This window comes from Lonchura striata, chromosome 16, assembly GCF_046129695.1.
Source record: "Lonchura striata isolate bLonStr1 chromosome 16, bLonStr1.mat, whole genome shotgun sequence".
In the NCBI taxonomy this organism is placed as follows: Eukaryota; Metazoa; Chordata; class Aves; order Passeriformes; family Estrildidae; genus Lonchura; species Lonchura striata.
The window spans coordinates 8019255-8047001 of record NC_134618.1 but is presented as its reverse complement, the minus strand read 5'-3'; the positions used below and the strand labels follow the sequence as shown (position 1 = coordinate 8047001).

Genomic DNA, 27747 nt, shown 5'->3' with positions numbered 1-27747 from the left:
GCGGCGCGGAGGAGGCGCTGCCGCCGCTCTCGGTGTCGTTATCGCCGTCGCCGCTGTCGCGCCCGTCCCGCCGGCCCCGCCTCCCGCTGCGCTCCCGCGGCCTCACAGCAGGTACGGGCGGGGGGAGGGACAGACACGCCGCATGCCGATGCCGCCGCGGCACCCTCCGCCCGAGGAAGGAGTGCCCAGACGCGGCCGGCCCTGTTGCCGTTCCGCCCCGCTCCGGGCGCGGGGAGTCGGTCCCGCCCGTCCCTTCCCTCGCCGCGGGGCCGCCGCTCCCCGCCGAGTTGGAGCCGCGGGCTCTCCGCGCCCATCCCGCGGCGGGGGTCGTGTGTCCCCCCGGCCGCGGCCGCTGTCGGTGCCGCCGGGGCCGCGGCCGGCCGGGCCCCCGGAGAGCTCTCCCCGCCGCCGGAGCCGCTCGGCGCGAACAAAGGCGGCGGGCGGGCGCGCTGGGGCAGCGCAGCCCGCGGGTCGGGAGCGCTCCTGTTGCGCCGTGGCTGGAACAACCCCCGGAGAGCGCTGGCAGTGGCCGGGCCGGGGCCCGTCCTCGGCCGCGGCCCCCGGAGGAGCTGTTGGGTTCCGCGCTCACGGCTGCGCGGCGGTGACCCTGTCGTGCCCGCACCCGTGGGTGCCCCGCCGTGCCCGGGCAGCTCCGGCGGGCAGCGCTGCAAGCGTTTGGGTACGGAAAGTCAGAACCGGCTTACGGGAAGTGGGAAAGAAACCCCAAACCACCCGCACAGCCAGAAACAGCAACGAAACTCGAATGTTGTCGATTGTAGTGACCAAAATCGAGTATGAAAGGTTTATCTTGGTTTAAACCCTGTTGATAAATGTGGATTTATTGGTAAGATGCTCTTCCTGCGGTTAGGTTTTTGGATCTATTTACTGAAGTATCTGAGAGAACTGTAAACCGAAGTCTTCCAGTCCTGCTTCTTAATCTCCTAGGGAAGTGAGATGACTTCACAAAGCGTTTTTGTTCTTTCCTGTTTCTTACATGGATTTAAAAAAAAAATGTAGTACAGCTGTGGAAATAAAAAATAAATCTTGAAAACTCTCTTATTATTTTGTGGGTAGGGAAGAAGTGGGAGGAGATGCAACTAAATACCGAAGGTAAGGAGTGGGAAATTAGTACATCTTAAATTACTGCTATATGTTCTGTTTTCTTTTATTCAGATATTTTGTTTTGACTGCAGTCAAGTTCACTTTTTAGAAATAAAAGGTGGAACTGCATTATGTCTGTGTTAGGTGTTTTTTTGAGCTGACATAACAGAACTCAGTGATTGTGGCCAGAAGTACTAGATTAAGCAGAGAAGTTAACTTGGGGCTATTGAAATGTGTCTTGTGTAATGTGTTTCCTGTTTCTCCCACAGCATCTTGCATGTTTGAAGTGTCTTATAAAACAGCTCAATAATGCGTGAACATGAGCATAAAATCTTCTCTGCTTTTGCAGTCTGAGGAACACATTTGTTTTGTATGGATTTTGTATTAAAGTTTCTATTTTCCCTTCCTTATTTTGATGCCAGTCCAAGTCTGATGAGCAGTTTACAATCTCTGTAAGGCAGGCTTTAGTTTGCACTGTAGTTTATTATCTGTGATTATGCTTTTAATCTGTCAGATGGTTGGGATGGGAAATAAAACAGCTTTGACAAGTCTGCTTTCTGGCAAGGCTTATTCTGTAATGGCACGTGCTCGGTGGCCAGTTGGATCCTTGGCTGGGTTGGAGTGGGGGATAGTGGAGGTGTTTGTGTGGGTGGCATCTCTTGAGGAAGTGATTTGGGTGTAGCTGCGTGTGTGCCAGTCCTCACTTGGCTCTGTCGAGGCAGAGTTCTGCTTTCCTGTGCCCCTGGGGTGGGAATTAACCCGTATGTAGCTTTTGGATCCAGGTGCCTGAAAGTATTGTACTTGTTGCTGCTGTTAGTGGTGCAGGAGGTAGCAGCAGAGATAGGCTTTTGCTTCCAGTAGGTGAGAGGGATTTATATTGCCTGTCTCTTAGTTCTATCTTCATTCCTGCTGTTCTGTTTCAGTCTTGTTCTTTGCAGTATTCCCTTTATTCTAGGGTGCAACTTCTCTCCTTTGGAGTAGTTTTCCTGTATGGAAACAGATGAATTGTTTGTGGTGGTGAATTGTTTGTGGTGTCATTTTATACACGGGCTTCTGGTTGCACAGATTCTGACCAAAGTTTTGACAAAATGATGGTGTAGATGATGGGTTCGTTTCTGTCAGAATCGAGGGGGAGAAGGCTGATGCTAGGATACAGGAGGGATTTCTTCACTTGGTGTGATTTTATTTGCTAATTCAGCTGAACCATTGAGGCTGATAGAGATCTATCAACTGCAGTAAATTTTCCATGTGCTTTGTACTGTATAGAAATTTGAGATTCCGGTCACCTATGTGTTTATAAGTGACCTCAGTGATGCATGTCAGGAGGATATGCTCCTGTAATTTAAAAGAACACGTCTATATAGTACCCTTGCTTTTTAAGTTTTAGCTCTGTAGGGAGAGAAAAGCAGCAAGGATCACTGACTTCCAGTTTTTTTAGCATTTAGGCCTGAAGGTGCAGAGTATACTTACTTGAAGTATTTATAATAGCCAGAGCACAGATACTTATAACAAACAATAACAGAATTATTTGGTCAGTTGAAGGTCATTAATTCCCAGGGGGAGTAGTTCTGGTCCCCAAATGATGTTATGCATTTTCACGGCATTCTCCACTCATCTCTAAATAAGTAATGTACAAAACTCTATGCAAGAGGAGAAAGGATCAGATCCTTCCCAGTTCCCTGTCCTGTGGGACTGAATTTTCCACTGGGCATGGCAAACTGTATATAGTTGCTCTCTGGTTCTGCAGTTTAGAAATGTAAAGGCTCAACTCTCTATAGTTTTACACACTGGTACCTTCCTTTTTACAATAGCCAAAGCTTTCTACAAAAAACCCTCAATTTCTACATTCTGTATAAATTTATTCACTTGTGTTCCAGAGATTTGCTTTGCAAAGATAGTCTAGCAATTGTACTCAACACCCTTATGACTGAATATGGCACATGGTATATACTAGATAATCGGAATGTCCCTTAAAATGTACCTTGAATGCCTTAGAAGTGCTAAAATACAGAAAAGAATAAAACTATCTTGCCACAGGCTGGAAGGAAGGGAAATAACCAATAAGAGCCATAAGTGGCTTTATGGAAGAAAGAAGTAGAAGTGTTCCTGCCTGCCTGCACTGGCACAGACCTGTTGTCCTTTGTATCTCTGTTTGTATGGGTGGACCAGCATCTGTGAGAAAAGGTGTCACTGGCTCCTGGCAGAGACCTTTCTGTCACTTGGCTTCTGCTCCTGAGAAACAGGATGAGTTAAAGCCTGTGATGAAGATAAAACAGATAAATTGTTCTTTAAAATGTCTAGGCAGCCTTTTTTGTTCTTTACTACATTTAGTAAATTGAGCTTGTATAGCTCAATTCTCTCATAGCAGTAGTTGTAGAAATACTGCATTTAATTTCTGCCTGTGATGTTAATTAGTGATACATTAGTCTGCTTTTTTTTTTTTCAGCTCCTGTACTATTTTTTCTTTATTTTAGGTTGTTTCTCTCGGTGCATTGCACAAAGAGTAAAGCAAAAGTACAGGCTTTGCTTTTCTAGAAATTTTTCAAGCAAGAAAGCAACATTTAGACTATTTAAATGTATGTATGTACGTAAGTTTATTTTTCTTTAAATTCTGTCCCTGCAAAAAGGGAAGGGCTGTTGCTACATAGGTGGGAGTTTCATCTTGGAAAGTGGATGGATGACATTAAAAGGCAAGACTGATTGTTATTTGCCTTGTATAGAACTGAGTCTTAATGTGTTTCTGGTTGCTTCAGATGATATAAGGAAAATTTGGGTGGAAGAAATAATGTTAAAGGTGCTGTCTGAAACAATTTTAAATCCTCTGCAAAATCATAAAATATTGGGGCAATTTGACAGTCAAAGTATTCTAAGAAAAGATAAATTTTTGCCTGAATAGCTTGTGCATGCAAATGAGTAGGAAAAAAATAGAAAACTACTTCGAATAATAAATTTCAGCACTCACATATGTTCATCATTTGGTAGCTATTCTTATGTATGCAGTGCCAGTTTGTAACATTTCCATTAACTTTATTGTTGTGGAAAAATGGGGTGTGCACATCCTCATGTTCAATATATCATTCTTTAATCATTCCTTATATATAATTCTTTTAGAGGTGATAAGTAAATGCATGTGTCACTGTGTTGGAATTTTCTCATGTCATTGCAAGTTGGGGTGGGATACTAGGATTTCTTAAAATTAGTAAAGCTGATTTTAATTTTGCCCAGATTGTGGCATATGCAAGACTCTTGTGTGGCAAGGTATTACATTGTCAGCTGTTAATTCACAGGACTAAAATGTGGTTTTAAAAGCTTAGTTTTGAGGGAAAACATCTGCTACTATTCCCACTTTCTTTGATTAGTGTGATAATTTCTTATTCTTAAAAGATTTTGTTTGAATTCTAAAACCTAATCCATGAGTGAGTAAATAAAAACTATCCACATGCAAAATAAAGTATCCTTTAGGCATTTACAGTTTGATTTCTTAGTGGATATGCTGTTATTTATTAAAAACTTTATCATAGAGCAAAAGTCTAGTATGCATTATTAACTTATAGAAGAAAAGGTGATGCATAAAATTACATTAAAAACCGTTAGTTCCTCTTGGAAAGTAGATTACTGAGGGCTATTTCTATACCCAAGCAAGCAATAGCTGAGAAATTCCTGTTAGTGAACTATCACAGCTGTCCATGATATTTATCTAAAGACTGAGTTTTAGTTTTGTGGTTTTTATAAAGCTTGCTCTTACTGAGGTCACAGTGGGAATTGAGGTGAAATGGGGACCTCAGAGTGCTTCCAATTTGTTTAGTGACCTCCAGAAAATTACTAATTTTTATGCTCATTTTAGGAATGTATTACAATAGGACTAACTCATAACGACTTGAAGTAGTCTAGACTTCATACATTCATTTAAGGGGCTTTGGAAAGGTTTGTAAACATTATTAGAGCTGAAGATTTTTTAATTTGCTTCCTTATTCCAGATAATTCAAGGAAAGTAGGGTATTTTCTGCAGTGTGTTTCTGTCCTCAGTTGGGATTTTGTGGAGTTTGCTGGGGGTTAGTTTGTTCTTCATTTTACTTTGTTTTCATTCTTTTGCCATTGATGTGAAATGGCAACCTGGCACAAAATACTGGCTTTTTTAAACTTAGTTTCAGGACTAACATAATTGTACTGCATGTAGTTCAGTTTTTGTAACTATAAATTCCTGCAAAAAGTAATTTTCTTCACAAAATGTACACAATTTCTCTAGCTAAAAGCCTTTTTCTGGACTTGAGTATTTTTGGAATAAAACTTTGTCCTACTGGTTGTTTTTTGGAAAAATAAGTTGTATTCTCATGTCACAATTGGGCATAACCATGTACAATTGTGACAGCATACTTCAAATAGCCTTACATTGAAGGTTATGCCCAAGCATAACCTTAACAAGTTAAATGTTAACAAGTTAAACATTTTGGCTTGTTTAACTTGAGCATTTGTAAATTCAGTCAATTAAAGACACAAACTGAAAAAAAAAAAAAAAAATCAGTGATTGAAACAAATTGGATTGCAATGTCAAGCTGATGATGTGGAATTACCTTGAAGTAGTTCAGTTTTTCGAGTGAAGTAGGTAGTCTTTGCTACTGGAAAAGTGTCCAAAGTTTTCACCTTGGCTGACTGGTAGATATTAATAAAGCAGTAGTGTTTGATTCTAATTTCATGTTAGTGCTTGGGGGATGATGAGATGCTGTAGAACTAGACTTCATGGTAGCTTTCTCCTCAGTTTGGTTTTTATTAATACATATCTTGTGTTTGTTTCCACTTCAACATGCAAATAAAAGAAGTGTAAAGCTCTTACAAGGGGACAGTATGGAACTGCAGCTCAGTTTAGCAGTAATCCCTTAAAAGATGGGTTTGTAGCTTGGTGCAGTTGCACTGACAGGACTCTGCATACTATGGAGGAAATGAGTGGAAACCAAAGATAAATGACAAACTGGAAAAAAGGTTCTCTGCAGCAGTACTGTGTAACTGGGCACTGATGGGAGGGATGTTGGTTGTGACCTGGGGCTTCTTCCTCTGTTGCTCTGGGTGCTTCAGCTGTGTCAGGAGTTTCTGCAATGGTTCCTCAAGCTTGGTGCAGAATCATCTTTGTACAGTGGACTTAGTGTTGATGTGAGAGTGGGTCCTTCTGAGCCAAATGCACACTGAAATGTATTATAACAGCTGTTTATCTCTCTTCCTTTTTGAGGAGTGGCATATCTGAAAAGTGGATGTTCAGGATAACATGTCCAATGTCTCGGAAGAGAGAAGCACTAGACAACAGGACATTAAGAAAGGACTCCAATTTATAGAGTATGATTTTGTTGTTTTTATTCTTGCATGTTCATTTACATGTTTATATATATTTATATTAGATGGATGGCTCTGGGAAAGGCCTTTTGTGTTTTTCCTCAGAATATTTGCTAGCACTAATATTTTAAACAGGGAGCAGCTTTAAAGAAAAGACAGAACTTCTCTTTGTTCCTAAAGAGAGCAAATTGAAGATAAAAGGTGGCTCCTTTCCTGCTTTTGAGAAAAAGTAGCCCTTAATCTTTTTTTGGTTTTGAGTAGAAAAATAATCCACTTTAAGAATAACTACACCTAAAATCAGGTTAGTATTGAAAGGGATGTATTTGTTCACCACTACCTAAATGTTTTAACTCTCTGGAGCTAAAATTTAAGATATTGAGAAATCATCTGAGTATTTAATTTTCATTTGGGTCAATGCCAAATTGTTTTGAAGATCCTGACTACCTTAAAATCATTTTGGAATTTCATATTAGCTCACTCCTCATATATGGCATTCTTAGAAAACAAAAACAAACAAAAAATCAACCAACCAACAAAAAAACCCAAAAACCATACTTCCCCCCCGCCCCCAACCCAGACCGTTTAAAAACTTTTTAAAGACAGAATCTCAGTTAATCTGTATGCAAAAGGAAAGGATTCCTGCTTTTCTTCTGAAATGTAGAAGTAAAGACATCTTTTCTGGCCTAGAGATAATCTCTCTTGCATGTCATACAAAAGAACTCTTAAAATTCCTGTTGTATGTCATTGGTATGACTTAATGAAAATAGATGTGGGTTTTTGACAGATAATTTGTCATTTTATAGTGCTTACTAGAAGATTGCAGTTCTCATCTCTAACATGGTTCTGCACAGGGGAGGAGAGGAAGGAAATTGCTTTTAAACAAAGAACAGTGATGTATAAAACTCTCAAAGCATGCAAATCCTTAATACATTTTAAACAGCAGAGTTCAGATTGACTATATAACTTCAAAAGAAAGTAAGCTATTAATAACAAGAAAGCTCAGTTTTTTAATCAAAAATAATCTACAGCACTTTTCCTTGTTCAGTGCAGGCTATGGGCAATATTCAGAGATTTGCCTATTGCAAAGCAAGGTTGCTATTTACAAAGAACCAGTGTTCCTCAGTGTGATTGTCTTTTAAGCAATATGTATAATAAGTGAAGCTTTTAATTTTTTTTCTAGATCCACTTTGCCCTATCCAGGGACACAAGAACAATATGAGGTAATGAAATGACTTTTTAATTTCCAGAAGGGTTTTTAAATTGGCCTATATTATTATTGTCATCTTGGTTTTAGTCATCATTTAGGTGATGATATAATATGAATGATAATTTTAAAAGTCTCAAAATTGGAACTGGACAACTACTAACATTATGATACAGATATTCAGATGTTTGGGTGTCCTGAATTTACTCATACAGCAGTAGAGATGAAGTCTTTCTCTGCTGGTATTGTGGATGAATTTGGGGCGTTAATTGAATAAAACAATGTTTTATTCTGAGTAAAGCTCAGAGTAGCACAGCAAAAGTAAAAGGACTTCAGTCACAGAAACCTTCAGAACATGTGAATGTTATGATTTTGCATAATTTTGACTTGTATTTTCAGACTTGTCTTTTTATTTCTTTTTCCAGTAGTAGGTGATTTCACTGGATTTGAGAACACATTAGATAAAAATACTGCCATTCACATTTTGATGAAAAAATCCTTTTTGCAAAGCAGCTTTTGTGTTCTCCTGCTTTGTCAGTTGCTATGGCTGCTGCTTGCTGAAAGAATATATGGAACATGTATATAGATCTTTGAGGTTGTCTTGGAAGAATGTCAGAAGAAAAACACTAATGTAGACAAAAGTTTTGCATTTCACTCTGATTCCATGGAGTTACCAGTACACATTTTCTATTTAAAATTTTCCTTGGAAGTATGGAAGATAAACAAGCAACTGGTGTTGATGAGTTTTTGTTTTCTGTGTTGCAGTTATTTATACGAGATCTTGTTAGAAATCTTTTTCATGAAGGAAATGATGTATATCGAGAAGGTGACTGGAGAGGATCACTGAGTCACTATACAGAAGCTATAAACATAGCTGATTATGCTAATTCAGAAGAAATCCATGTTTCTGATGATGTTTTAGAGAAGCTGCATGTGAACAGGATCGCGTGTTTTTCAAATATGGTAAGCTCCTGTTTAAACGATGATTTCTTCAGAACAGGATGTAAACAGGGTATGAAGACACAAAGTCTATCGAGTGAAAAGCTCTTGATTGCAGTTTGAAGATTGACATGTTTCAAATCATCACTTTATCACATTCTTTAAAAGCTTTTTACACGTATAATTGAGGTATTTTAGTTACTAATACTAGAATTAACATAAAAGTGTCATACTGGGCTTGGAATTTGATGGAGTAGTATTTTTATCCATTTACACTGCTGACTGCACTGAGTTGGCTGCTTTCTCTGTGGAACAAGATGGCTCTTGTGAAAGAGCTAAATTTTCTTTGTAACTGTTACTGGATTTTACGTAATGATGGCACTGCTTGTTTTTAGTTGCCTAATTTGGTGACTTAGCAAAACTTACAAATGCACTGTGCAGTGGTGGCCTTGGTGAGTGCAGCTTCAATACCTTCATCCAATGCAGTTCAAATTCACTATTTCCATGATAATTGTTCTGATTGGTGGCTTTTTTTCTTTTTTCTCCTCCTAGGGTTTGCATGAAAAAGTTCTAGAGGACTGTGAGGTAGCATTAAGATTGAATGAAAACAATTTCAGAGCTCTCTATCGCAAAGCAAAAGCTTTGAATGAATTGGGAAGCTATAAGAAGGCTTATGATGCTGTAGCAAAATGTTCTCTTGCTGTGCCACAGGTGGGTAAATTGTATATTGGTGATTATTTTAAAAGTTTTGATACATACACTTATTTCAAGACCAAGATTGTTTCTTCTAGTTTGTAGTTTTTTAATGCAATAAAATAGTTTTTCTTCCTCGAAACATTATTTTTTCTTGTGGAAGTGCAGACTGAGGAGAGAGATTACAGTCCCCAAGCTCAGTTTGTTGTGTTAACTTTCTGCAGAAGAAATGCATTAGGGGTCAAGTGCTATGAATGTTTGCAATAAGCACTAGGACCACTGAATTAATTGTTTAAAATTCTCTATGACATGAAGAGAACCCCACCATAATTATAATGTACATTTATTCTTTTGATAACTGCATTTTAGCTTTCCAAGTGTTTAGTAACGTTGCTACCAGTGCATTGTTCTCACTGTGAATCACTTGCTGTGTACCCTGAATCTTGGGCTCTGTATGTGTTAGCAGGCACTGTGTGCTGTAGGAGATGATGTGTAGACTGAAATGCTGCTCCTGAGGATCTGCTTTCCATGATTGTTTGTGTGGTTGGGTTGTGGTTCTTTGCTTGTTTGGGTTTTTCAGGAGCTGGAGTACATCAAGTGCATTCCTGCAGGACTTTAGTTATATCCAAACCCAGTTTGGTTCTCTGGGACCCTTCGTAACACAAACTAAAATGCTGTGAGTGAGGATGATTAAGAGATTTCACTTCAGAAATGCCTTCCTAATTTGAATTTACATGCTGATGGAATCTTTACGTGCTTTGCTCAAAATAGACTGATCACAGGATAAATTACTGACTTGCTGCATATTCACCTTACTGCATCAAAACTACAGTGAGACACTAGCCAAAGTATTTGGCATAGGTTTGCCTCTTGATAGAGAGAAGGTTTCACTTGTGCTTCCAAAGACATAAACAGTTCATCTGAATGTGTAACTTTGGACTTTGGATCCTCACTTTGCACCTCCAGATCTGAAGGTTTTTGCTTAAGGTTAATATGCCTTTGTGTAAGTTTTATAAATAGCTTTTTCTAGGTGTAGGACGTGATCTGAATACTAAATCTTAAAATGATTTAAATAGGTAGTTATAACTGTAGGACAGAGAGAAATACAGTGACATTTTAAATTCTAGTAGTATGGTGCAATGCCTCCCGAAATACAGAGTGCTCATTAAATATTCATCAGTGTCATGTAGTAACTCATATGGTAATCAGGAATATAGCCCTCAATTTGTGGAAAATCAAAACAACAAAATAAGCCCCCATCCTCTTAAAGAACAAATGCCCTCCTCAAATAAACAAAAAGTGCCCACCCATAAAAAAAACCCAAAAAACAAAACCACAAAACTAAAAACCCATAAAACCCAAACAACAAGCAAAAAACCACAACAAAACAGTTCTTTGAATTTCTTTGGTTTTGGAAAGCCTTTATATTATTTTAAATCCAGATAAAAGGAGAAGGAGGATACTGTCCATTTTCTGTCAACATAGTTACTCCTTCAGGGTAGATATATTTTCAGATATAGGTTTCAGTTCTATGTTTGTGGAAGAATAAAGCTGCGTTTTGAAGACATCCTGCATGTAGGAATCTTGCAGAATACAGGCTGAGATATAAACAGATGTCTTTCCTTGATGACAGTACATATAAATTATGAAATTTTATTTATGTCTTTTAGGATGAAAGTGTGATTAAGCTTACCCAAGAACTAGCTCAAAAACTAGGGTTAAAAATAAGGAAAGCATATGTTAGAGCAAAGGTAAGTTTTTATTTTAACATTTTATGTTAAGATTTCCCTCTTTTGATATCAAATTTGTATTTACTGAACATATCTTTTCTTTGTAGCCACCCTCGTCAAATTCAGTTTGTAGTGATGCATCAACTCAGGTAAGGTTTTACATGTTCCAAGTGCAAGCTGACTGTAAACTACAGGGAATAACTTTCATAATTTCATGATGATAAAGGCACATTAGTGCAAGTGACATTTTTTATTAGAGGCTGTTATTTGGGACTTTCAGGTTCTATTATGTTCAGTTTTGCTGTATACATATGGCTGATTAGGACATTAAGATTATTATTCAAGTTACCTTTGTTGAATAAATATTAGCTAAAAGATTAAATCTAGTGCAATGCATGTATTTATTTTTCATGTCCTGAGGCAAGAAGGAAGTTAATTGGTTTATTTTTTATTTTATATAGTTGACAATTATTGAAATGAAGGGTGCTGGTATAAAATCCCTTATATGCATTTGTCCAAATTTGATCTTCATTAGCAGCTGAACTTGCATTTATTTTGCTCTTTGTAATGTGTCTGAATAGCAGTAGTGGAGAGGAGTTCATCTTTATCTTACAGACTTCTTTCTCAGGAATATAGAAAATTTAGCTGTAAAGGGATGAGGAAATGTAGGAACAGTTCATTTAAGATTCCATTTAGACTCTTTCATTCCTGAAGTGTCACTCTCACTGTGGTTGGTTGGTTGGTTGCAAGTTTTCAGTGATACCATGAGTGAAATTCAGTCTGCAAATGGATGCTTTATCTAAAAAATAATTGACTTTTAAATTACATTAGACTTCATAAATTTGAGGTTTTATAAAACCTAAATTTGAGAGGGCTTATATTCTTTGTCTCTGAATATGGATTTGAAAATTTTTAATGGCTCTTGTGGCTGAGAGGTATTTTTTTTCTCATTTACAGAATTCTTCTGTAGAAGATATTGAGTTAGGTGAGTCTTGTGTTACATTACTAATGCTAGGAAGCTAGATATGACATATATATCTCATTGTATTAGGAAAATTTGAAAGAAAATTCATCTGAAAGTATTGGGATGTAAGTCTGATCTGTTTATCTCTAAAACTGTATATTTAAGTGGCTGAGCAGATTTCACTTTGGCCTCCTCAACCTGATATGATTGTAACTGCTCCTGTAGTGATTGTCTCCATGCTGTCCTCTTCAGCTTGAAAAATAGGGAGGGGAGACTATGCCAAAGATTTACTAAAGTATCAGGTCTGTAATTTTTTCTGTCTGTTTTAGCTTGAGTAATAAATAAACATTGAGATGAAGATATACATAATTTGGAAGCTGAAAACATTTAATGTGGTTTTTTTCACTCTCTCACCCTCCTTGTTGTCAGGGTGAAAGTTATGCAAGAACTTCTCACATCTTCGAACAAAGGTTCCAGTCATTCCCATCTTACCTATTTCAGATTTATCTGACCAGAAACAAGAGATGGCTTCTGCTGCTTCTTCCTCAAACTTTGTTTCTGAGGTGTCTAAAGTGTCACCAGTACCTGTACCACCTTTACCTACTGTTATGCCTCTTCAGATGGAGAAGGTTCCTTTGCCTTCTACAGTGTTGGCAAATGGAGGGAATGTTTCTTTCTCCATGCCAGAAGCATGTTTAGATTGTGGAGATGGAGATATAATTATTGGAGAAGAACTTGATGAGTTACTTGATTCTGTGCCTGATCCGGATGAAACTGTAATGGTAAGACTCTTTTCTGTTTTCTTTCTTTAGAGACTCTATGAGTGGGATCTCATATTTTTATCAGGTGGGCTAGTGGTAATGTTTGTGTTACCTTTCCTAGTTATGTTGAGCTGTCTTTGGGCATAGTCAGATTGATTTTCTTTCAGGTTCAGATTCTTGTAAATGTGACTGTAAAGATAGCAGGACTGCTACTACTTCAGAAATACTGTTATGCTACTACCAATGCTACTTAGAGTAAGTACTGTGAAAAAATAATTGGACATTTGAAATCTGGGCTAGTGTAGTTTTTTGGGAGGTTTTTGTGCAAATAAACTGCCTTAGAACATGAACGGTGTGTTGGAATGTTCACCTTCTAGCTGTAGAAACTATAGTTAAACACGAGCAAAAAGCTTTGCAGCAGAGTAGTACTTGGGCTGTGGCCTTCTAGGATGCTCAATGGTATCTCTGCAATCAGAACTTGGTCCAGATCCACCACCTAGCTGAACAGAAATAGACCATTGTGAGTCTGAGTTCTTGTATTTTTAGAAGAGTTACCAGTGAAATTTAGTTCTAGGAAGTGTTGTTCCTACTTACACCATTATGCCAGACCTAGAGCAGACTGTGAAGCCTCCAGAGTTCTGCAGTTGTTAATCAAAATGAGAGCTCTGATTGATGAGCAGAGATGTCTGAACTTAGTACCAAGGTTACTGGCTCTAGCCCTGCCAATCATTTGGAGTATTTGTTTTGTATTGCATTCATATTGCAGTATTAAGTGAGGCTGTGGCACATGCAGTTCTTCAGTTAGTTATGATTTTAGTTCCTCATTCAGCTCTGATTTACAGTTGCAAATCTTTAAATCAAAAATACCTGAGTTTCTAATTTTATATTTTATGCACTTCATATTTTAGAAAATATGTCGGAAATGGGGAAAGTAATTATTTTTAAGAGATCCTAGGATGTTTGCCACAGTGAAAGCCAGGAGGAAATGCAGTCTTGCAAGAGAGACTGCAGTCTGGAGTATAGAATTGAGTGAGCTGTACTGAGTGAATTGCAGGCTGATACCTGGGGGAGCATGGAGTTTCCCACTGGGCAGACTCTGTGCAGACCTACTCACTCAACATCCAGACGAGGAGGGTGCTCCTTGGGATGGCAGGAAGGGAGAGGAAACTCCTCCACTTGGTATGTCCTTAACAGAAATGTACAGAAGGATATTTAACTTTTCATGGGCAGAAAAAATGTGACCTGGCCTTTGCAGAACCATTTGATTGGATCTGAGGATTCACCTCAAAGCCAACTTGTACCTCTTTTGCTGTACTACAGTTTGAATTATGTTCTCTTTATTTAGAAACAAATTCTGTTGATATCTGACTCTTCTTACTCTTCCCTGGTGTCTATGTTTTTAACATAGTTTGGAAATTCAGCCATGATCTGATGGATACAACAAATCCAGATCTCTTACTAGCTTAGTAAGTGTCTGGTAACTGAACCTTTAAGGTGTTTGATCAGTGGATAATGCCTTGCACCAGAGGGGCATTGTTTAGAGCTTGGATACTGCAGGTCTCTGCAGGACTGTGGTCTGAACAGTCTTTTTAATTTTTTTTTTTCCAGCAAACGACAGGAGCCAGAGGACCCATTCCTGCAGGGAATGTAGCTCCTAGTGTACCTTTCTCTGCCTCTTTGTTGGGGACACTGCCAGTTACTGCAGGATTTGTTCCTTCAGCTTCTCTTTCAGAAATCTTTTCACAGCCTTTGGCTTCTTCACTGGAAAACTTTTGTTCTCCATTAAGCACTTTTTCAATCAGTGACCCAAAAAGAGGTAAGAAATTAATATTTAACCTTTTATGATTATGTGAGTTGTGCATGAGCCAAGTGGCTTTCCTTTTTAACAAATTAATTTTCACAACTATTAGTTATATTTAACACATAACATTTGAGCTGTGCTAATAGTTGCTTGTATACAAGAATTCATAAATAAAGCTTTTGTTTCCTTGGGGTCTCCATAAGCATGCTCCAAGCTCCGTCTGTGTAGTTTTTCTGTATCTATTATATACATTTATTTATTTCAGGTGATTAAGTTCAAAGAAGAAATACTATTCCCTCAAACTTTTTTTTTTTTAAAAAACTTGTTCTTACAGCTTAAACCATTTGTCATGATTTGGCAATAAAGAAAAATTCTAAAAGGGTAATGTAACTGTATACTCTGAAATGATACCAGTATTACATGCTTGGATTCAAACTGCACAGACTATAATTATGTAGTGAGATCAGGTATATGAAATAACAAGATACAAATAATGAACTACAAAAGACAAAATAAAGTTTTGTCTTTAATTATCGGTGTTACAGGACTATGCTGTCTTTGGAACAAAGCCAGCTTTACAAAATAAAATAAAAAAATTGAAGAATCCTCTTACCCCTCTTTCATCTCCTCATTTTTTTATAGTAAGATATTGTTTATCTGGTTGCCCTTTTTGTACTACACAAGTATTTTCATGTTGCTTCAGTATCTGCCTTCACTATCTGCCAGTACTGCTGGTGGTAACCTGGTGTATATTTTGAAGATGATTGCCTAGTAACTTTTCAGCCCATATGTTTACAAGGGGCTTTTACATAATTAAAAACAAAGAAAACTAATTGTAGCAAACAAAAAAAGTTGGTGTTTGTCGAAAAACGCAAACCCCTGATGGTTCTCAGGAATGATAAATTATTTTTTGAATGGGATGTTCTCAGGAACTCATTTAATTAAAATATCTTTTTATTCCTTTAGACATCTCAAGTTCAGCTTCTAGAGATGGAACACCAACACTTAACAGCAATAATTCCCCATTGTTTGTACGTATTTTTCATGTTTTTGTTCACACCAGTTCAAATATTAACACCTTGGAGGCTTTACACAGATGTGAATTTTTACAGCTGAAGTTTCTATTTTTAGAAAAATAGCACTTCTACAATTAAAAGTGCATTCTGGCTGTGGGAACTTAAAGGAATGGTAACAAAAGAAAAAATGTACAGAGGTTATTTTATGTATGCAAATTTTGACTGATGTCACAACCATTATTCCATTTTGAAAAACGTGATGTAAAATACTGTTGAATTATAAAACAACTAATCTAAAATCCCTTAAGATCTGAGTGCCAAACACTAGGCAGGCTGAAGAACTGTCCTAGTACAGGAACAGAGCAGATGCCTCTGTGAGTCTGAGGATCTGTCTGCTGGCTGTATTGCAGGCGTGCTGTGCATTTTCAGTCACGCTGCTGGCATTGATTGCATGGGGAGGGGTAGCATGAAGGACTGCATCCTCAGGGGCCAGGAAGGAGTAATAATTAGCCTTACAAAGGCTGCTCTTCTGCCTCTACCTGGTTGGCTCTTGTTTTATGCTTAGTTTGTACTATGTATGTGGCCTTTGTAAAATCTCCATGTCCCTTCTTAGATGTGTGTTTGAAGCTCTTATTGTGGCTTTGAAGAAAAATTTCAGTATGTTAAATTTTAATTGTAATAAATAAATTCTATATATCAAGTAAAATACACTTTCTTTCAACAGATAAATGGTCCTAGTGCTTTGTTTGGGTCCGAAAATTACATGGGAATTGCAGGCCAAACTAGAAATGACTATTCCAATGTTTTTAGCAGTACAACTGCTAATATACCTGTATCTCCGGCACTGGCAGGAAGGAACCCACTGGAAGGCACACATGAGCTAAGACAGGCATGCCAGTTATGTTTTGTCAAAAAAGGTAAGGAGCTATTGGGCTTGATGAGGTTGATTTTTTTTTTTTTTTAAATTAAAAAGCATACATTTAAAATCTTCGTGTTCATAATTTAACACTGTTGGCTTCTAAACCATGTTAATCCTGACTTGTTTTTTGCAGATGTAGCACAATTTTAGGATTGGTGAAATATTTCAACCACTGTTTTCTCTTCATTCCTCTTGTCTTTATTTCTTGTCCTAATAGATTTCTTGATTTCTAAACCCAGCACAAATCGCCACACGCTTTCCCTGTGTGTAAGGTCATTCACATTCTGTATCCACTTTCCTCCCAAACCCCAGGGTACTGTGAAGAATGACACCTTTGCTCAAGACTAAATAAAACTTGCAATACTCTCTCTGATTGGCCATGGGGAATTGAACTGCAGTTCAAAGTACCTGGTAACCTTCACATCCCATCTGTATTATTGTTCTTTCAAACTAATTCTAAATCATAATCATGAGGCTTCCAAACCCTTGTAATAACTAACTCAACTGTATTGACTTAAAGGAGCTTAACCAGTATTGGTCATTAATATAACTAATCTTTTAGGCCTGAGCTGTTGCTGTTAAACAGAGCAATATTCTAAAGGCAATAGCTTATTTTAAAACTAATCTTAAAAATACGCATTGTGTTTGAAGTTACAGGTATCATTGATATCAATATACTAATAAAGAATTGTATTGAGACCTTTAGGGGATATCTATTGTACCCTGAAGAACTTCTATCCTAGTTTAAAATAATTTTTCCTAGAAAAATCTACAAAGTCTGAAAAACTACAGAATGTGTTCTGCTAAAGCTGGAGCTATAACATATTGGTGAAAGTACTTAGCGTGTTCCTAGCTTCAGTTTTTGTGTCAATGCATCTACTTCCTCTGTTTCTTTCCATCTCTATCAAAGCCTTTAAGGGTCTCCTGCTTTTACTGCCTTTTGAAATTCCTGTTTCATCGTCTTCTTGTCCAAAGAAAACTGCATCATGCTCTTGTTTTTCTGTCTCACAAATAGCAAAATTCACTGAGCCTTGCTCATCCTCAGATGCTCTTGCTGATGTCTTCATATTTTTGTTTCCAAAATCACAAAGTCCTGGGATTGGTATTTATCTTTTTGGCATTCATGAACTTCCCACTTAGTGTGTTTTGTCCCTGAACATAGTACCTCTCCTAATAAAAATTGAAGGTTAAGAGAGCCATTTACTGATGACTGGATTTCACATGCATTGACTTACTATACATAAGCACTTTAAGTTTTTAACTAGTGTTTATTGGAATGGATACTTTGTGATTTGAAAAAATGCAGCAATTTGTTGACCCCAAGCAACCTAAAGGTTGTAACACAGCGTCCCTCCCCCAAATATAAAATAACTTCTGAGTTTTTTCTTGCTGAGACTGCCTTTTGTAAGTATTTGGATTTTTTTTTTTTCTTTCTTGCTCAACATTAATGACTTTTGGTTCTTCAGAGCTGCCGGTGCAAGTAGGAATTCTATACAATGTGTTTGTGTACTTAGCTTTTGGGCTTTGGTGCCAGTGTGTGTATGGACATGTTTATATTTGATGCAATTTATGCAAGTATAAGCAATTTTCTGTGATTGTTTCAGGTCCTAAATTATTGGATTACGCTTACCATCCCAATTTAGAACATAAATGTAAGAAGGATATTTTAATTGGTAGAATAAAAAACTCTGAAGATAAATCATGGAAAAAAATACGCCCAAGACCAACAAAGACACAGTATGTAGGACCATATCATATATGTAAAGGTAGGTGTTACAGAAGGTGACATGGTAATGCCTATGCTCCAAGTAATGCAATTTAGCTTTTCTATAGTGAAGTATAAAAGGAATTTTTATTTATGGTTATGGGAGGTGGAGAGGAGGCAGCTTTTGGATTGTTTATAATTTCAAAGGCTATAAGGAGAGCTATATCTTGACCACTAATATGAATATTTAGAGAACAGGCCATGTACTGTTCTCCATTAGGAATAATTTTGCTTTTGAGTGTTGGATGATTACTGTTAAACACAGCAATAAAGAGCATTTTTGTTAGAGTTTTGCAATATGAACCTCTAATTGGGATGTAAGCAAGATTAGTGGGTTAGTGAACAGCTTTATTTGAGCAGAGGGTATTCTGGGTTCTAGGCACCATTGCCCTAGATTTGTGCAGGACAGTTGATAGAGGTGTGCATTAACTGTTCTGAGGAGTTTTACATTTTCACCAAGTCATTCAGCATAAGGTTTTTCTTCTGCTAGATTTAAGTGACAAATTTACAACAGATCTCTGTAACTTCTTTATTAAAAGCATTTAAAACTGATATAGTGGAAGTTTTAAGATGAATTTCCAAAAAAAGTTGTGTAAAAGCAATGCTCTGTTCGATGCTGTCCTTTGAGATGTGGCTGCTGAGGAGGAATGCAGGTACCCAGGTCACTGCACGTTTGCCTACTGCCAAGAGGAGATCGATGTGTGGACGCTGGAGCGCAAGGGAGCCTTCAGTCGAGAAGCTCTTTTTGGAGGACCTGGGAAGATCAACTTGACTGTGTCCCAGCTTCTTCAAGAATACCATGGATTATTTATGTTTCTTTGTGAGGTGCTGCTTTATTTCTCGTAACACAATAAAAATGGTAATAGATAATTAAAATATGTGGAAAGAAATGCTTTGGTTTGTTCATGACTATTTTGTAACTTTTGAAACAGAATTTAGTAATTATCTGGCTGCATTTAGATCAGAGACTAAATGAAGTATCTGTTAAAATCTTTAGAGTAAGGTATGTTTTTAATTGTCTAAAATATATACCGTAAAATTACTTGTTTTTTTTTTTCCAGAAATGTTTTGATCACAAGCCCAGAATAATAAGCAAAAGGAACAAGGATAACTCATCTTCTTGTTCTCACCCTGCTATGCATGACTTTGAAGATAACAAGTATGTTTGAAATGCCATCTCTATGAGTTGCAATTTAAAAGCAAGGACAGTTTTTAATACTGACTTTCATTTCTTACCTGTTGTCAACTTCCCTGTGACTGTTATGCTTTGGCAGTATAGGCAGGACAGACTTAAAGAGCAAGATTTGACAAACGTAACCAAGTTAAAGTGAGCTATTTCTTTATCAATTATTCAAAATTAGTGGTGTCTACCCTCATCTTTAAATGTTATGGGATTTGGTGTCAGGTTGTTAATAGCTTATCCTACCCAGTGAGCTGTATTGCTGTTAATAGATGTGTAATGCTAAATTAAAACAGGAACGTCTAAGTTGCTCTTTCTTTTATACGTTGTGTTTATTTTGCTGTAGTTTTAACTCAGGTTTACCTTATTAACTCACTTGATAAAAAATGTATGAAGAGTGTATTTAATTATTCTTGGGAAGTTTAAAAAGTTATTATTGTAAAAGTATAAAATGAGTTTTTGAGAATTAAGAGAGTTTTGTCTTTGTATGATGTAAAAGTAAGTGGGAGCATTGGAATTGCTTTGTATTCCAGTTCCCTGTATTGAGGAAGCACTGCTGCTACAAGAGCTAGGCTGTTACTGTTCTGCATCACCTCTTCCTTAAATGGTGCTCAATAAATATTCCTTTATAGTATGTGGGTTAGTAATTAGATCAGGATATATACTTGTAAGTGGACATGATCTGCTTTCCTTCTTGGAAACCAGTGAGGCAGCTGGATTGAATTCAGTAATGTTTTGCAGAAGAGGGACCCTGGATTCCCAAGAGTACTGTTTGGTGCTGTCTAGTGTGTTTACTCAGCCTTGAAACAATGCTTAGATGTGACCTCCTTCTGGAAACTTTCCTGACTTTCTGATTTCAAGTAAAAAGTGTTTAAAGGATATTTGAACAAGCTGTGGTGAAGGATGGTTATTTTAAAGAATATCTAAAACTGACTGTTTTCAAAACAGGTGCCTTGTCCACATTTTGCGAGAGACTATGGTGAAGTATTCCAAAATCCGTCCTTACCAAGCTCGGTGTCAGCTTGACCTGTGCAGACATGAGGTGCATTATGGCTGCTTACGAGAGGATAAATGCTTTTATGCTCACAGTCTGGTAGAGCTTAAAGTCTGGATAATGCAAAAAGAATCAGGTATATTTAGTAAAATGCTCACTTTACTCTTCATTGTATTGCCACTTCTTCCTTATGTTGCCTCCCTCTGAAGTTAGCAGCTTGGGGTCAGTGCAGGAAGCAAGCAGGAGCAGCCTAGTGCCTCTCAGCTTGCATTTTGGAGTGGTACATACAGTGTAGATTTTGTAATTACATTGGCATTAGAACTCTAGTACATTATGTTTAAATACTGAAAGATGCACTTTAACTTACATGAGCAATCTGTAATTTAAAAACCTTGTATGCTTTCCATTGGGATGATGCTGACATTTTGATTTGGATGCCCTCACAATGTTCTTGAGAGTGTGTGTGTATTATCTGTGTGTGTATGGACGTAACACCATATCTGTGATGTAAATGTATATAATGTATATCACACAATATGTGTGAATACTTACACAGTACACAAAAACAAAAATGGAGCAAAGCTTTGGGGCTTCAGTAGCGTTCCAGTTTGAGCCTGTCTGTGATGCTGCAACAGTCATAAGTACTCAAAGACTGTTTCCCTTACTTTACAGGTATTTCACATGATACTATAGTTCAAGAATCAAAGAAGTACTGGCAGAACATGGAAGCTAGTGCACATGGATCACAGGTATTTTCATTTTTCCATTCAACTAATTTTGCAGTGACTGCAGAGATAATTCTTTTTTTTAATGCGTGTATATAATGCAGCTTATTTTAGAAATTACGTTTTTAATGATTTCAAAATAATCTATTTCAATGTAGGCTTTCTTCAGCTTGCTCACTTAGACTAAAATACGTGCTCTGCTGCTGTGCAACTCCTTTTTTTGTTTTGCTTGTTCTGCACCAGGGGTAACATAAAATGTAAATATAAGTTCAAAGTCCACTGCTCTAGGGCAATTAGTTATCTTTTCAATATGTAGCACTTTGATGTATTTAGTTTGTACATGCTATCACAACTTCAGGGTACATATACCTAAATCAGAAATAAGTTCAATAAAAAATTGCTTTGTGTTGAAATGTCTAGTTTGAAATGACAAGCTGGGCTATTACAAGGCATGCAGTGTAATATCTGCTTCCCAACATGTGTTGAAATCTCTGCCATAGGGGGTAATTAATAATTATGTATGGATTTCTTTGCAGATTAAAAAATACCTTTTATTGTTGTTGGTGTTTTTTTTTTTTTTCTTAAGATTCTTGGGAACCAAATGAAATATGGATCACTTAATTTGAAGATGAAGTTTGTGTGTGGGCAATGCTGGAGAAATGGTCAAGTTAGTGAGCCAGACAGAAACAAAAAATACTGTAGTGCAAAGGCAAGACACCCGTAAGTAAGATCAAACAGTGAACATTGTACTGTTTTGTCAGCCATTTAAAACCTCTTTTGGGAAGCTGTTCTTCCTGGGAAAGAGTCATACAAGGAATTAAAAAAAAACAAAACAAACCCAAACATATTGAGGTAGAACAGAGTTACCTCTTTGTGGTATGCTAATAATTGGTACTGGTAAAACACTTTGGTGGCTACCAAAGTGTTTGTGTTTTGGTTTTGGAGGATAGTTGATAGAGGTCAAGTTTCTATAGTTCTTCATTAAATCTTAAGTATATGGTGAAAGCTTTAAAAATAAACTGTCTGAGCTTTCCTGGTTCTGTTTCTGTGCAGAAATGCAGAAATTGTGATTCTTTTTTTTTTAAATAGTATTTTCTTTCATTGAATGCTTATGGTTTCCAGATGGAGCAAGGATCACCATGTGGTGCTGGTAATGTCTAATGAACGTAAGAAGTGGATGACCATTCGTCCTCTGCCTGCAAAGAAACAAGTGCCTCTGCAGTTTGATGTATGTTAACCTAAAACTAATATTTCGGTTAAGAAAATAGGTATTAGTCACTGGAAAATACTAGTCATTGGGCTGGTTTCATCAGTTCTATAGAAATTCCCACGGGAGTTTGTAGGAGAATGTTCACAGTGTTTCTACAACGTTCAGCCTTAGAAAAGCACTGATCTCCTGTTGCTACTGGAGTCCTTACTTGTCAGTGAAAGTAAATATTTCTGAAATAATTCATACATATCTGGGGTCTGGTTGTTTGGTAGGAGGCAAAAACCGCTCACAGTACTTATTTTCAGCAGTTCTCTTTTTCTAACTATAAATTAGGTTTACTTTTTGTAAAATACACATTTTTATTTTTATTTATAATGTTTGACTTGGGAAACACTATCCCAGGCTGCAAAAAATATTAAATCTTCTGATAGCATTAATTCTGCTTTATATTCTTAAGGATTTCTTTAAATTCATGTTCCAGTTGTGCAATCATATTGCTTCACGCAAGAAATGTCAGTATGATGGAAACTGCTCATTTGCTCACAGTCCTGAGGAGAGAGAGATGTGGACCTATATGAAGGAGAACAGCAGTAAGTAGAAGACTAAATCTAACATGTAAATCCAACTGTTCTGCTTTTCTTTCTTGTACTTCAATTACTTTTTAATCGTAGTAAACCTTGCAGGTGCCCTTGTCTTTGAATTTAAATAAACCCAGATCAGGCATTCAAAAATAGTATTAAAGAAAAACAGCTGTATTGTGTATTCATTGCTTGCTGGGTTTTCTAACAATAGTCTCTGTTGTTTTTTCAGCTGTCTTAGAAATACTGATCCTTGCAGCAATATTAGTTAGTGTTTGTATTGCCATGTGCACACACACGGATTCATGGAATTACACATGGGAGAAACTACTTGCAGAACAATCCCTCCCCAGTGTATTTACTGGGAATCGGCATTCACTTTTTGTTGCTGACTTTACTATCCCATCAGGGGAGAAAGCATCAAAAATCAGAAGTAATAAATGACCTAAATGATCGGATCATGGTCTGCAAGAAAGCAAAAAGCTGTAGCACATATGAGATTAGTTCTCTGAAATTCAGTATTGATATGCAGCAGCAGAGTTGTTATCTGTCCTTTGGGTGCCCATTCAGAAACCTGTAATCTCTTGCTGTCTCCTCAAGAGTCACAGAGAGCTCTTGGTAAGTAGCCAGAGATGCCTCTTTCCCTGGCTCTTAATCTCTGAACTGTATAACTGTCAACATTTGTTTCCTTCCCTTTTTCTTCTTAGAATAGGTGCGGACCGAATTATACCACAAACTTAGTCTAGTGTTCTCAAACTCTTGCCTTAATTGCTAATTACTTATTTTAGCTTCTGCTCTCATTAGTTCAAGACTTGGAGCAGTTGTATGACATATGGCTAAAAACTCAAAAACCAGAAAAAGGAGATGATGCACCTGCTCAGGCAAACAGAGAAAATGGGAAGCAAATTCATATGCCAACTGACTATGCTGAAGTTACAGTAAGTAATCATGGGTATAATCCAAATCCAAGCATATGGGGTTTGTTGGGCTTTTTTTTTTTTTTTTCTCCCCAGTCAGTGACTTAGGTTGTTTCCCTTATTTTCTTGCTGCTTCCTTAGACAACTATACTACATGTAACTGACACTGTACATCAGTTCTTCTAAAGCCAGTGGAGATCATAAACTTTAGGTGATTGTTTAAATAATTGTGTCTGTTTAGGTAAACAATATCCTGCTGGCCAACATAAAGAAAACATTCAAAATGTATTAGGCAAAGTTCTGTCCTTATAGCACTGAATTTGCAATGTTTTGTTTTCAAATTCCTTGTAAAACAGGTGGATTTTCATTGTTGGATGTGTGGGAAGAACTGTAATAGCGAGAAGCAATGGCAGGGTCACATTTCTTCTGAAAAGCATAAGGAGAAGGTTTTCCACACTGAGGATGATCAGAACTGCTGGCAGTATCGCTTTCCAACTGGATATTTTAGCATTTGTGATAGGTATGTCTTCTGTAAGATGGCAAAAATGCTGAAAAATGAAAGTTCATACTTTAAATAATTAAGGCAGTTACTAGTTCTGACAAAGTTTGTAGTATTTCTTGATTTGCATACATTTTTCAACAAAGAATGAAGTAATTAACAGTACTTAAACATGTTAGAACTCTGGGAGTGACAAGGTGCCTAATTTTGGAACGAAATTAACTGCCTGTGTGATATTGATGAATGGTAGCAAGTTCATTGCAGCTGTGTGAATATTGTTGGTATTATTTCAAGTTTCCTTAGCCATCGGCATATTAATTAGAGCCCAAGAACAGTACCTAGCTGGACAGTGATACTGGAGCTTTAAGGCAAGTAGAAATGCTGTTAGCATCAAACCAAATTTGTTAAAATTGAGTATTTGTTACTAGAAATTATTTATGAACAGGTGGAAGAGGACTTCCAAGATCTGTTGGTTTTTCCCAGAACTGGTTGTATGTTTTGCTGTTCCCTTTAATTCTTAAGTGCAGTCTGTTTTACCTGACTTCGTTAGGTGTTTTGTTTTTGTAAATCTGTTGAAAATTCCTTCCACTGTTGGAATCCTTTTGGAAGGCTAAAAACTTTTAAAAACATTCTGGAGTTTAAGGTTCAGTTTGCTGGTACAGATGCCTTTGTTACTCCATTTTCAGCTGAAGATTTTGAGTGTCTTGGAGACCTCGAGAAACTGCATAGCAGAGAAAGCAAGTTATTTGTTATTTGTAGTCTTAGCATGGAAACTTACATATCCCTTTACTAAATTTTTAAGTAGCATTCTAAATGGATTTGCTATGAACATAACAGACCTTGGATATGCAGCATAAAGTGAATGGAAACTGCTCATTTAACACCAAACTGGTATGTCAAGGTGTTCTGAGTATTCTAACCTCAAATTTAGTTAACAAGGGTAATTAATTAGTTGGATTTTTTAAACAATAGTTGTTCTTTAACTTAGTGAGTTAAATAATAAGCTATTCATTAACATGATGAACTTGATGGTTTCAAGCATTAAGTGTCTCAGTTTAAGCAGGAACATGAATAATAGAAATAAAAGAGCCATCTGTTGTCCTCTGTATATATTTGTCAGGTGGGAAACAAAAATACAACCAAATGCTAAACAGAGTTAGTGTCATCTAACTTCTGAAAGCAATTTTTTTTGTCCTTACTATTTGAAAGGACAGTTTATTTGAAAAGCATGACCTGAAGAAAATACAGACACAGTAGTGATCATGATAATTCTATGAAAACACTGTTCAAAATCTGTCTTAACAGATATATTGCTGGTACTTGCACTGAAGGAAACAACTGTAAATTTGCCCATGGAAATGCTGAACTCCGTGAGTGGGAAGAACGAAGACAAGTTTTAAGAATGAAACTCAGCAAAGCAAGAAAAGACCACTTGATTGCTCCCAGTGATAATGACTTTGGAAAATATAGTTTTTTGTTTAAAGATTTAAACTAATACTGAGATGACACATACATGTTATCAGCTGGAAGCATAAACCAGAAAATTTGACAGTAATCAAAAGCATGTGACAGAAAAGCTGCAGGTTTTCTGCTTTTATTGGCATACATTGTTCCTCCTGAACAGCAAAGTATGGTAGATTTAGGGGGATGGAGCAGACCTGTCTATGCTCTCATGAAACAGAGTGGTGATTAAAAAAATCTGAAGTATTATGTGCTTACTCACCTCCTGTTGGACAGAAAGTTAGGAAATAGAAGGGGGGAAGAGTGGTTATAATATCTAGGAAGCCCCCTAGTTCTCAGACCTTCAGTTGAAAAACTTTAAGGTATCAAGGTATTGCAAAAGAGAGTGTTAGTGGGCTAAGAAAATGATGGATGAAAATTTTTCAGATCTTTTAATGGAGAGGGTTTGTTTAAAACAAAGTTTGCTACTTATCTATATGTAGGTTGCTAAAAATGATTTTCTTATTAAAGATTTTCAACAAAATAACCATTTAACTACAATATATGTTGAATGGGTATTTTTTCGCTATTTGTATGTTTCAATATAATTTACTGAAAAAGGATCTTGAGAGGAAAAAAGTATTAATTTTTGAAAATGAAGTAGTTAAAATTCTGTTTCTTGGTATTTGCTGTTTAAATGATGATTTTGAAAGATTACACTTGTATGTCAGTATTGTGTATTATTGTATGGACTACTGTTGCCTGTAATAAAGAGAACTTTACACAAAGCTGTTTTCTGCATGTAGCCTCTCAGGATAGAGATTTTGTAAAAGCAATGATTTGCCAGTTAGCAAAAGCTTGAGCACCTGTAGCTAAACATTCACTGAGTTGGTATTTGTGTCGCTAGTGGCTTGTTTGCAGTTCTGTATTGTCATTAGCTCATGGCATCACTGAAGTAAGGAAAGAGCCAGTAAGTTGTGATACAGATGGGCAGTTTGGAGCTACGTGGTGCTGGGACACGTTTTCAGCCTTGGACATGGACATGAATCACTGCCTCAGCTGCACGGTGGATGGTGCTTCCCATTGCCTTTCCTGCAGAGCACAGGAAATGGAAAACAAGTTTCAGGCTGAGGTTACTTCTGACTGCTGAGCCTTTGGGCTTTTCAGTCACTGGAGTTTCTGTTGTGTTTTGGCTTCTCTGCAGCTCCTGCTTTCAGCTTTATTTATGTTTGCTTATTAACTTTTTTTTTTCCCTCAACTAAGTTTCTTTCAGGCATTCATTCAAAATAACTAAAACTAGGTTTCTTTTTCCCCTCCCTCCTCCTCCCCCCTCTCCAGGTACTTTCTCTGGTCCTGGCTGACCGTACATAATTAGAAGAGCTTTAACAATGACCTCAGTAGTTTGACTGTAGTCATGGGGCATACATTAGCTATATAAAAAGTGTTGAACCAAAGTTCAGTGCTAACACATACACGACATGGATGCTGTGTCCTTTTCACTTCACAAAAGCACAACAAATTTGAAACCAACACCTCATGTTGCTTCAGCCATAGCTTGGGGCTCTTGGGAAGTGATTGGTGCCCCCAGGCTGGGCTGCGGTACACGGGAGGACGACACTAGCTTGCAGTGCTGGTTTTTTACATTGTTTGTGATACAGTGAGTGTGAGACAGAGTACTGTGGACACTGTTATTTGTGTGACAAAACCTGATTGTATCGTGTGCCTTTCTGAATTGTTTTCTCAATTTTATGCTTTCACTATTAAATGTACTTGATCTGTAAATCATTGGAAGTAATTCTAGACAAAACTAAACATGACATCCTTGTTCTCTAAGGCCGGTGTGAAATCTTTCCTGCTGCGGCGTGGGGCTGTTGGGGAATAGCTGCCGGGGGGCTCGGGGATTATTCACCCGCTGCTCCCGCCCGGGGGACTGGTAACGGCGCCGATGCCGAGCGCAGGAGCGAGCACAGCCCTGCCCGTCCCGGTTCT

At 37.5% G+C, this 27747-nt stretch overlaps 1 protein-coding gene across 3 annotated transcripts; it reads left to right on the top strand.

Moving 5' to 3' along the window:
* On the top strand, positions 1–27591 carry ZC3H7A (zinc finger CCCH-type containing 7A). 3 transcript variants are annotated; one of them, XM_021538004.2, is made up of 23 exons: positions 1–111; positions 6323–6426; positions 7604–7643; positions 8393–8590; positions 9119–9277; positions 10930–11010; positions 11097–11138; positions 11947–11974; positions 12455–12735; positions 14323–14530; positions 15482–15546; positions 16256–16448; positions 18055–18216; positions 18844–19040; positions 19277–19374; positions 20344–20525; positions 21062–21138; positions 21701–21834; positions 22237–22342; positions 22806–22914; positions 23707–23840; positions 24176–24339; positions 25624–27591. In XM_021538004.2, the coding sequence occupies exons 2-23, from the start codon at positions 6359–6361 to the stop codon at positions 25811–25813; spliced, it is 2916 nt and encodes a 971-aa protein (XP_021393679.2). In that variant the 5' UTR covers positions 1–111; positions 6323–6358; the 3' UTR covers positions 25814–27591. The 3 variants fall into 3 exon arrangements, with proteins under 3 accessions (XP_021393679.2, XP_077642973.1, XP_021393680.2); XM_021538005.3 differs by lacking the exon at positions 1–111 and adding an exon at positions 616–1110; XM_077786847.1 differs by lacking the exons at positions 24176–24339; positions 25624–27591 and having other exon boundaries at positions 23691–23838.
* Positions 27592–27747: the final 156 nt, after the last annotated feature.

Coding starts and splice junctions, on each gene's coding strand:
- ZC3H7A (XM_021538004.2), top strand. CDS start 6,359: ATGTCCAATGTCTCGGAAGAGAGAAGCACTAGACAACAGGACATTAAG. Junction 19,041..19,276: donor TATTTATGTTTCTTTGTGAG/GTGCTGCTTTAT, acceptor TTTTTTTTCCAG/AAATGTTTTGATCACAAGCC. Junction 21,139..21,700: donor CTAGTGCACATGGATCACAG/GTATTTTCATTT, acceptor TTTTTTCTTAAG/ATTCTTGGGAACCAAATGAA.